Source organism: Entelurus aequoreus, linkage group LG09, assembly GCF_033978785.1.
Source record: "Entelurus aequoreus isolate RoL-2023_Sb linkage group LG09, RoL_Eaeq_v1.1, whole genome shotgun sequence".
NCBI lineage: Eukaryota > Metazoa > Chordata > Actinopteri > Syngnathiformes > Syngnathidae > Entelurus > Entelurus aequoreus.
The window spans coordinates 10,377,768-10,390,056 of NC_084739.1; the positions used below are offsets into that span (position 1 = coordinate 10,377,768).

Below are 12,289 nucleotides of genomic sequence, written 5' to 3' on the forward strand. Positions count from 1 at the left end.
TCACTGGATCGGTTCGCAGCCAAGAGTGAAGCGACTGGGATGGGAATCAGCACCTCCAAGTCCGAGTCCATGGTTCTCGCCCGGAAAAGGGTGGAGTGCCATCTCCGGGTTGCGGAGGAGACCCTGCCCCAAGTGGAGGAGTTCAAGTACCTCGGAGTCTTGTTCACGAGTGAGGGAAGAGTGGATCGTGAGATCGACAGGCGGATCGGTGCGGCGTCTTCAGTAATGCGGACGCTGTAACGATCCGTTGTGGTGAAGAAGGAGCTGAGCCGGAAGGCAAGGCTCTCAATTTACCGGTCGATCTACGTTCCCATCCTCACCTATGGTCATGAGCTTTGGGTTATGACCGAAAGGACAAGATCACGGGTACAAGCGGCTGAAATTAGTTTCCTCCGCCGGGTGGCGGGGCTCTCCCTTAGAGATAGGGTGAGAAGCTCTGCCATCCGGGGGGAGCTCAAAGTAAAGCCGCTGCTCCTCCACATCGAGAGGAGCCAGATGAGGTGGTTCGGGCATCTGGTCAGGATGCCACCTGAACGCCTCCCTAGGGAGGTGTTTAGGGCACGTCCGACCGGTAGGAGGCCACGGGGAAGACCCAGGACACGTTGGGAAGACTATGTCTCCCGGCTGGCCTGGGAACGCCTCTGGATCCCCCGGGAGGAGCTGGACGAAGTGGCTGGGGAGAGGGAAGTCTGGGTTTCCCTGCTTAGGCTGCTGCCCCCGCGACCCGACCTCGGATAAGCGGAAGAAGATGGATGGATGGATGGATGGAAATTTTAAATAGTATCTATGTCGAGTGTGCAATACAACGGTGCTGCTTTTGTTTTGAAAAGCGTTATTTGTATTACTTCCGTGTGGACGTATGCGCGTGCGTGATTGTGAGTGAATGTGAACAGCTGCAATCACCAATTACAAAATAAAGTTGAAAAAACATCTATGTCGTGCGCGCAATACAACTGTGCTGCTTTTATTTTGAAAAGTGTTATTTATGGGCGTATGTCCGTGTGTAACCTGTGAGTGAAGGTGCACAGCGACAAGTGATGCACGGTTTACACCCGAGACGCCAAAAAGAGAAAAGTCGATGACGAATGGCGTGTTTTCAACAAGACATGGACTGCCAAGCAACGTTCCCTCTAAGGTGCGTGCCTGCGCAATTGCGCACTGCTCAAGCGTCCTCTGCGCACAGCAAATATATGCCGCGCACCAAATCAAATCCCATCTGAATTCTAAACAAAATAAACACATTTATTCTGTGTAATTTTGCTATGCAACTTTGAGTGACAGTGACAACAAGCGGCCCTAACGGTGTTTGTCAACACCGTACAATTGAACACCGTTCAATTATTGTAACGTCTATCGAGATGCTTCGAGGACTGGAATTATATCGATCACTTTATTGAGCAAAACTGTTTATATTCGGCCATAACCACACCAAAAACATGAGTAAAACACTTCTATCTCGAAAAAATAGTCATTTTCTGCCGTACAAACCAGGCCAAAACCAACTTGTCATCTGTCACCAACACGCATACTACTAAACCACTGGTGCGTTTATGGCCACACAAAAAGTCGGACAACCCAAACACCACACAAAGTTACACTATGACTCCTCAGTCATACGTGTGCTTATTTTACTGTCATTTATTATTAATGTTAATTTATTTATATTAATCATGGAATGCTGTTACTAGAGAAAGTTACAGGAATGCACACTTCATCCTATGCTTACATTTCATTGTGCAACATGAGGATGTTTAAGGGCAACTAAATGTGATCTCTGAAAGGGGTACAAATGATTTCCAAAGCAGTGCTTTTGGTATAAAGTTAAGTTAGGTTAAATGAAAGTATTATTATTATTTATCTTACGGTATATATCAAAAATAATATTGAGCAAAATTTAATTGAAATATTGTCAATGTGGCCCTCCAGCAGTGCTCGGGTTGCTCATGCGGCCCCCGGTAAAAATTAATTGCCCACCCCTGTTCTATATGGTCAAATGGACGACTTTTGTAAGCGTTGTGAGACTGCAACACACTCGCCTCGTTGGAAAAAGTGCCATTGGAAAAAGCCTCATTGGAAAAAGTGAAAATGATCTGTTCCAGGGTCAAACTGTTACTGTTACAAGTACCCTGGGAGTCCACTTGAACAGCAGACTGGACTGGAAGGACAACAGCAAAGTCAAGTTCATCTACATCAGAGTCTGTCATCCATGCCTTTATGGACCTTGCTTTGTGCGGTGGTGCACAGTCATGTTGGAAGAGGAAGGGGGCCGCTCCAAACTGCTCCCCACAAGGTCGGGAGCCTGGAATTGTCCAACATGTTTTGGTATCCTGGAGCATTCAAAGTGCTTTTCACTGGAACTTAGGGGCCAAAGCCAACTCCTGAAAAACAACCCCACACCATAATTCCTCCGCTGACCCCTCTCTGTCAGTTTACGTGGCCTACCACTTCGTGGCTGAGTTGCTGTTGTTCCCAAACTCTTCCATGTTCTTATAATAAAGGAAACATTTTTGGAATATTTAGGACATTTCACGACTGGATTTGTTGCACAGGTGGCATCCTATGACAGTTCCAGGCTGGAAATCACTGAGAGCGGCCCATTCTTTCACAAATGTTTGTAGAAACAGTCTCCATGCCTAAGTGCTTGATTTTATACACCTGTGGCCGGGCCAAGTGATTAGGACATCTGATTATCATCATTTGGATGGGTGGCCAAATACTTTTGGCAACACAGTGTACATGCGCATCGCATTTGAACGTCGAACATCGTGGAGCGATAAACACATCCGGGATTATTCCGCCTCATGCTCGGATCGGCATGTGGTTGCTATAGCGACCGCATGGAAACCACAACCTGGGACTCCTCTAGCCCTGCCTCAATTAATATTTGGCATGAAGACGGAGAGAGGGGGGACATTATTGGTGTTGGAAGTAGGTTGGAAAAGAGGAAGTAGAGCATGACAGACTGTGTGTTTTACCGTTAAATGGCGCCGCCTCGGGCCATTCACTTCATGTATAATACATTTACTGGCAAACTGAGGGTTGGGGAGGCGTTTACACACAACACGGAGTGCAGCGAAAGACACGTTATAAACATGAATGTTCTTGGTTTTATTCTAATAGATTTGTCAAGGTACCATGCGTTAGCAATACATAAATACAATTGTTGCCAATATTTAAAATATTCTACCTTACTGGGAATTCAGGTCACTGGTGGTTCCACTCCTGTTTACTTGCTGCAGGTGAAGCAACAAAGAGCTCTCACGCCAAAGGCAGCAGGCACTTCTTTGTGGTGCAATGTCGCCATCTTGTGGGGATTTAAAATATTACCTTGTCATGCAGCCATACAGGCCAGCATGAAAATAGATACATATAAAACACAATATCATAACAAATCATTTAGAAGTTGGTCTGAGCCATAACAGTTGGAATATGTAATATACAGTTTTTATAGCTAAAAAAAAAAATATTGGGTTAGAGCAGGGGTCCCCAAACTTTTTACTCGGGGGCATAAAAAATAAAAAATTAAAATTAAAATTAAAATAAATATATATATATATATATATATATATATATATATATATATATATATATATATATATATATATATATATATATATATATGAATAAAAAAAATGATTGTCGGGTGTGATTTTGACTGTAAAATTCAATAAAATATATTTGTAAAAAAATATATATATACATATATAAAAAAATTATTGTCAGGTGTGATTTTGACTAAAATTCAACAAAATATATTTGTAAAAAATAAATATATATATATATGTATATAAAAAAGCATGAAAATAGATACATATAAAACACAATATCATAACAAATCATTTAGAAGTTGGTCTGAGCCATAACAGTTGGAATATGTAATATACAGTTTTTTACAGCTAAAAAAAAAATATTGGGTTAGAGCAGGGGTCCCCAAACTTTTTACTCGGGGAGATAAAAAATAAAAAATAATAATAAAAATTAAAATAAATAAATATATATATATATATATATATATATATATATATATATATATATATATATATATATATATATATATATATATATATATGAATATGAAAAATGATTGTCGGGTGTGATTTTGACTGTAAAATTCAATAAAATATATTTGTAAAAAAATATATGTATACATATATAAAAAAATTATTGTCAGGTGTGATTTTGACTAAAATTCAACAAAATATATTTGTAAAAAATAAATATATATATATATGTATATAAAAAAGCATGAAAATAGATACATATAAAACACAATATCATAACAAATCATTTAGAAGTTGGTCTGAGCCATAACAGTTGGAATATGTAATATACAGTTTTTTACAGCTAAAAAAAAAATATTGGGTTAGAGCAGGGGTCCCCAAACTTTTTACTCAGGGGCATAAAAAATAATAATAAAAATTAAAATAAATAAATATATATATATACACATATATATATATACATATATATATATATATATATATACACACATATATATGTATATATATATATATATATATATATATATATATATATATATATATATATACACACACATTATATATATACACACATTATATATATATATATATATATATATATAATGTGTATATACTGTATATATATATATATAATGTGTATATATATATATATATACATACATATATATACACACACACACATATACATGTGTATATATATATATATTTACACACACATATATATATATATATATATATATATATATATATGTGTATGTATATATGTGTGTGTGTATATATATATATATATATATATATATATATATATATATATATATATATATATATATATATATATATACACATGTGTATATATATATATATATATATATACACATGTGTATATATATATATATATATATATATATATATATATATATATATATATATATATATATATATATATATATATATATATATATATATATATATATGTGTGTGTGTGTGAGCTTCAAGTGGTAGTCACCTGAAATGGTTTTCACTTCCAAGGTATGCTTGAAGCTCATTGAGAGAATGCCAAGAGTGTCCAAAGCAGTAATCAGAGGAAAGGTGGCTATTTTGAAGAAACTAGAATATAAAACATGTTTTCGGTTATTTCACCTTTTTTTTTTGCTAAGTACATAACTCCACATGTGTTCATTCATTGTTTTGATGCCTTCAGTGACAATCTACAATGTAAATAGTCATGAAAATAAAGAAAAAAACATAGAATGAGGAGAAAGTGTGTCCAAACTTTTGGCCTGTACTGTATATATATATATATTTAAAGCATATTTTAAACTTTTTTGGTCCCGAATGAAGTATTTTCAAGCATAAAACGGCTAAATAAAATAAAAAATATCAATACTACAGTAGTGTTGGCCATTAGAGGAAACCCAACCAATCAGAGCGCGCTGTTCAGTATCGTGTCCACTGATTGGCTGAGCCTCAACAGCGTTGATATGTTGGATTAAAAGAGCGTAAAAGTGACTAAAGGGTGTTATTTCATGTCTAAAGGGCTCTCATAATTTTAACAACGTATTTTAAAAGGTCAGAAACACATGTTTTATGCCTCAGCTTTAAAAATATTGATTCTTATTTGAGGCTCAAGTCGTTCGGTTTTTTTTCACAGACATTGACTTCAGCCACGTCTTCTTTGCGTTACAAACCATGCCAAATGTAACGCCGTCAGAACTGATTAAATAAGCAAACAGAACTTACAATTAGTCTGACATCCAATAAAAAAAAAAGAACACACATTGATTTCACATTTGAGAAAGAATCATACCTCTTCATTACCACATCAAACACGTGTCGTCTCATGCTGTTTCCGTAAGTCCGTCACATATTAATTGTCCCCTCCCAACAACCGGAACAAAAAATATATTCCCCTCTCAATTTACATGGGTTTGTAACAAAAATAAAGTTAACATAAACTTGCATGAATTAACGCAAATGAATACCTTTTTAATCACATTATGTGTACAATATGAACTTATATGTATGCATTGTGTTTATTTATCCTCACCAACTATGAACTTATATATCAAATAATACACGTTGCTTCCGCCAGCAGCTACATAATTGCCCTGATGTGGGGTCTGAGCCGAGGAGGTCGTTGTGACTTGTGCAGCCCTTTGAGATAATCGTGATTTAGGGCTATATAAGTAAACATTGACTGATTGATTGATTGAATTAATGACAACTAATTTTTCGGACATGTACAGGGATAATGGAGGGACGGACTGTTGTTTTACCGTGCAAGAATGACTTACTATAATTTTGCAAGGTTGGGAGTTTTTTTTATTTTCTTTTGAAAGAGTCAGAGTGACTATTGAACGTCGAGTTAAAAAGAAAAATGATGAAAAACTCTACAAATGTGAATAAATGGGAACCAACCTGGAAGCCTTTACTGACATACACTAAATTGCCAAAAGTATTTGGCCACCTGCCTCGACTCAAATATGAACTTGAAGTGTTCAAAATGTTTTGGTATCCTGGAGCATTCAAAGTTCCTTTCACTGGAACTAAGGGGCCAAGCCCAACTCCTGGAAAAACAACCCCACACCATAATTCCTCCTCCACCAAATTCCACACTCGGCACAATGCAGTCCGAGTAGTGCTTTACACCACCGCATCCTACGCTTTGCATTGGACTTGGTGATGCATGGCTTAGATGCAGCTGCTCGGCCATGGAAACCCATTCCGTGAAGCTCTCTGCGTACTGTACGTGGGCTAATTGGAAGGTCACATGAAGTTCGGAGCTGTGAAAGTCTTTGCACTATGCGCTTCAGCATCCGCTGACCCCTCTCTTGTCAGTTTACGTGGCCTACCACTTGGTGGCCGAGTTGCTGTTGTTCCCAAACTCTTCACTTTTCTTACAATAAAGTTGACTTTGGAATATTTAGGAGTGAGGAAATTTTACGACCGGATTTGTTGCACAGGTGGCATCCTATGACAGTTAAACGCTGGAAATAACTGAGAGCGGCAACATTCTTTCACAAATGTTTGTAGAAACAGTCTCCATGCCCAAGTGATTAGGGCACCTGATTCTCATCATTTGGATGGGTGGCCAAATACTTTTGGCAATATCGTGTATATTGAATCATAGAGGGAAAGAGAGGGAAGAAGAGAGAAAAGGAAGAAAGGAAAACAATAAATAAAATTGTATATTTTTTGTAGTTTTATTCCTTTTTTGATATCATTATTTTTTTGTATTGTTCCCACATTACAATTGCTTTTTTGTGTCACTTTTGATATGGTTTTGTCACGGTTTACTTGCTTTTTTTGTGTGACTTTTTAAAAAATCTGATCAAGCCATGAAAATGTGACTTTCTTCTTCTTTTTTAAGTGTAAACGGTGATCACTTCCTGGGGATCCGTGATGCCGAGGGAATATTCATCCATCTTGCTATGGTCTGGATCGTCTGCTGATCCTGAGCCAGTGCAGGATGGATGGATATATACAATATCTGGGTCCTTTTTCTAATAATGTGACAGCGAGAGACGTTTGCACAGTGCCTGTGTTTTTAAAAGGTGTAAATCTTTGTGGTTTTACATTTCTCTTTTATGTATTTTTAAAATATATGTCTTAACGTATGACTTATTTGAAACTGCTCTGTGACATGTGCTGTTGTTGACCTCTTGGCCAGGTCACCCTGGTGAAAGAGATCTGGATCTCAACGGGTTTCTTATCTGGTTAAATAAAAGGTTGTATTCTATCTAATGTCTATTGTAAACCTTGAGTTGTTAATAAAGCCTAAGTGCACTTCTCTCCTCAAGTGTGCATGTGAGTGTGGATGAGTGGACGTGTGCATGTATGAAGGGTCTGAGTGAGCAAGGTATGATTGTCAGGTGTGATTTTTGACTGTAAAATTCAATAAAATATATTTGTAAAAAAAAAAAAAAAAAAAAAAAAATATATATATATATATATATATATATATATATATATATATATATATATATATATATATATATATATATATATATATATATATATATATATATCCAAAAAAAAAGATTGTCAGGTGTGATTTTGACTGTAAAATTCAATAAAATATATTTGTATAAATATATATATATATATATGAAAAATGATTGTCGGGTGTGATTTTGACTGTAAAATTCAATAAAATATATTTGTAAAAAAATAAAATAATATATATATATATATATATATATATATATATATATATATATATATATATATATATATATATATATATGATTGTCAGGTGTGATTTTGACTGTAAAATTCAATAAAATATATTTGTAAAAAAATATTTATACAGTACATAAAAAAATTATTGTCAGGTGTGATTTTGACTGTAAAATTCAATAAAATATATTTGTAAAAAAATAAAATAAAATATATATATATATATACATATATATATATATATATATATATATATATATATATATATATATATATATATATATATATATATAAAATGAATGTCAGGTGTGATTTTACCTGTAAAATTCAATAAAATATATTTGTAAAAAAAAAATAAATATATATATACATATATATATATGTATGTGTATATATACATATATATATATGTATGTATATATATATATATATATATATATATATATATATATATATATATATATATATATATATATATATATATATATATATATATATATATATATATATATATATATAAATACACACACACACATATATAAATGATTGTTAGGTGTGATTTTGACTGTAAAATTAAATAAAATATATTTGTAAAAAAAAAAAAAAAAAATTAAAAAAATGATTGTCAGGTGTGATTTTGACTGTAAACAATATATATATATATGTATATGTGTATATATATATACATATATATATATATACATACATATACACATATATATATACATATATATGTATATATATACATACATATACACATATATATATACATATATATGTATATATATATATATATGTATATATGTATATATATATATATATGTATATATATATATATATATATATATATATATATATATACATATATACATATATATATATATATACATATATATATATATACATACATATATATATATATATATATATATATATATATATACATATATACATACATATATATATATATATATATATATATATACATATATACATATATATATATATATATATATATATATATATATATATATATACATATATATATATATATATATATATACATATATACATATATATATATATATATATATATATACATATATATATATATATATATATATATGTATATATATGTATATATATGTATATATATATATATATATATATATATATATATGTATATATATATATATATATATATATATATATGTATATATATATATATATATATATATATATGTATATATATATATATATATGTATATATATATATATATATATATATATGTATATATATATATATATATATATATATATATATATATATATATATATATATGTATATATATATATATATATATATATATATATATATATATATATATATATATATATATATATATATATATATATATATATAAATAAATTATTGTCAGGTGTGATTTTGACTGTAAAATTCAATAAAATATATTTGTAAAAAAAATAAAAAATAAATAAAAAATGATGCAACAGAAGCAATACGTTGGAAATACAATAACTTTTTTTTCTTTTTCTTTCTTTACACAGTATGTTGCAGACACCAAAGTTTACATTGTTTAAAAATCAACGACGTTGTTCACACCCGGACACAAATTCGAAGTTAGTGATTTTATTTGGCATTTCATGTTATTCCGTTGCGACAATGCAGGCTACGTGCCACGCGTGATGAAATTCCGCTGTCATCACTTTGGTAGTCACGACTTTTATTGTGCAATTTTCTCGAAAAAAAAAAAAAAAAAGTTACCTTTTGGTTGAATTGTGCGGTTTTCTCATATATGACACTGTATTATTACGAGAAAGTAAAGTTTTACGGTTGGCGAGTGGGGAGGTCTTTGTCCCATTGACGGGAGCTGAACTGTTACCAGGCAGGGTAGGACGCGGAGGACGTGAGGTGTCGTCTGATTGGTGGATAAATCCAGGGGGCGGAGCCTTGCGGCTTGCCTACTTAAAGCTTTGTTCCATTGTTGCTGCTTGTGCTGTCCAGCTGGGTCTGTCTCAGGGGTGGGGATTGACAGCTATAATAGTTGTAGAGGAGGTAGTTTAAGGACATTTTGGTTATAATATAGAGGAAATAGTTTCAGGACATTAAAAAATGTGGTTTTCTGGCGAGCATTCCTTGGATGGCAGCTTCCCCCCTTCCCCGACTGAGGACAGGGGCTCCAAGCGGCTGTCCTGGAGCAGTCTGCTGCAGAGGCTCACGGATCTGAAGTCTTTCAACCAGGGACTCTCCACACAACAGTGCAACAGTGAAACTGGTGAGTGGTCTTTTTTAATTTGAATGTTGTCTTTTTTTTGCATTGTTTTCATTGCACACACAACACAAAGGACTCCAGGTCTTTGTGATGGCTGAAACTTTTTTTTCTCCTGCATTTCTAATGAGTTCTTTTTTTTTTTTTTTTTTTAGGTTCTGTATTAGACATGTCGCTGTCAGGGTCTGAAAGCAGCTTCTTCTGTTACCCCCCGGAGGAGACCCTGTCTGCAGACGTGGTAGCCACCATTGCACAATCCCTCCAGCAGGCGTCACACCTCCTGGGCTGCTCCGCACTCGTCGTTCCAGACTCTTTGCTGGACCTCTTGGGTCAGGAGCTGGTCCGCCTGGCAGTCAGCGAGCCCTGCGGCCTGAAGGGAGCGCTCATAGACGTGTGCGTGGCCAGGGGGGAGCCGGGGGACCCGTGCACCGTGAAACAGATCGCGGTGGACGCCGGCTTGGTCCCCACTTTCCACGTCACCCTGGTGCTGAGAGCCGAGTCCGGAGGACTGTGGCCCAAAGTGCGGGGGTTCTTCAAAGGCGGCGAGACGTACGGGACGCCCGCCAGGCGGTCTTTGAGACTGAGCCCCAGTTTCAGGGCCATGAAGAGGAAGTTGTATTGTTCGGGGGAGCTTCTGATTGAAGAGTGCTGCTGAGGACTCAGAAAGTGGAGCAAACAAACAGCACGAGGCGCACAATCCTGGAACGACTTTGTGAACAAGGCAGCTGGTCACCTGCGGGTGAACTCGCTGTTGATGGCGCACGGCAGTATTTGATGACCTTTTGTACTGGAAACAATAAATTATTTTATATACATAACTTGTGTGATCTCTGGCAAACTAGGGGTGTTACGGTACACAAAAAGTTCGGTACATACCTCGGTTTAGAGGTCACGGTTCGGTTAATTTTCAGTACACTAAGAAAACAACAAAATATACATTTTTGGGTTATTTATAGGGATGACATTTGATAAGAAATTATCGAGTTCGAGCCCATTATCGAATCCTCTTATCGAACCGATTCCTTATCGATTCTCTTATCGAATCCAGATAGGTTGTTGTATATGGAAAAAAAACACAGTATTTGGTTTAACAAAAGCTCACTTTCATTTTATAAGAAAAAAATTAAATTAAATAAATATTGACTGTTACCCCCCTAAAAAAATAAAATAAATAAATATTGACTGTTGTTACCCAAAGTATATTAAGTGGGATTTTTCAGAAAAACAAATATATACAGTAACACAAAAACAACCTGTCTCTGTGATCACTATAGGTTGAGGCGTTTTTTACGGTCCATTATTTTTGCTGCTTGTGTGACATCACAGGAAATGACGTAGCTCAGTCTAATGACTGAGCTACGTCATTTCCTGTGATGTCCCACAGGGACTTTCTTGTGGGATGGGATTCGTTCCCAGGGATTCGAATAAAGAACTAACTCTTTTTCTTTACTACAGTGGCCTCGATAACGGGAACCGGTTCTCAAAAAGGGATTCGAGTCCATGGAATCGGAGGAAACCCTGCCCCAAGTGGAGGAGTTCAAGGCAAAGCTCTCAATTTACCGGTCGATCTACGTTCCCATCCTCACCTATGGTCATGAGCTTTGGGTTATGACCGAAAGGACAAGATCACGGGTACAAGCGGCCGAAATGAGTTTCCTCCGCCGGGTGGCGGGGCTCTCCCTTAGAGATAGGGTGAGAAGCTCTGCCATCCGGGGGGAGCTCAAAGTAAAGCCGCTGCTCCTCCATATCGAGAGGAGCCAGTTGAGGTGGTTCGGGCATCTGGTCAGGATGCCACCCGAACGCCTCCCTAGGGAGGTG

General features: G+C 35.0%; 2 protein-coding genes across 2 annotated transcripts in view; one reads left to right on the forward strand and one right to left on the reverse strand.

Annotated features, from left to right (window-relative positions):
• Positions 1-12,289, reverse strand: part of cuedc2 (CUE domain containing 2) — a 466,641-nt gene that overhangs the window by 236,872 nt on the left and 217,480 nt on the right. The window lies entirely within an intron of this gene.
• Positions 10,211-11,294, forward strand: LOC133656762 (DNA damage-inducible transcript 4 protein-like). Its single transcript, XM_062057600.1, has 2 exons — positions 10,211-10,477; positions 10,627-11,294. Exons 1-2 carry the CDS (start codon positions 10,315-10,317, stop codon positions 11,124-11,126), a joined length of 663 nt encoding a protein of 220 aa, XP_061913584.1. The 5' UTR covers positions 10,211-10,314; the 3' UTR covers positions 11,127-11,294.

Coding starts and splice junctions, on each gene's coding strand:
- LOC133656762 (XM_062057600.1), top strand. CDS start 10,315: ATGTGGTTTTCTGGCGAGCATTCCTTGGATGGCAGCTTCCCCCCTTCC. Junction 10,478..10,626: donor ACAGTGCAACAGTGAAACTG/GTGAGTGGTCTT, acceptor TTTTTTTTTTAG/GTTCTGTATTAGACATGTCG.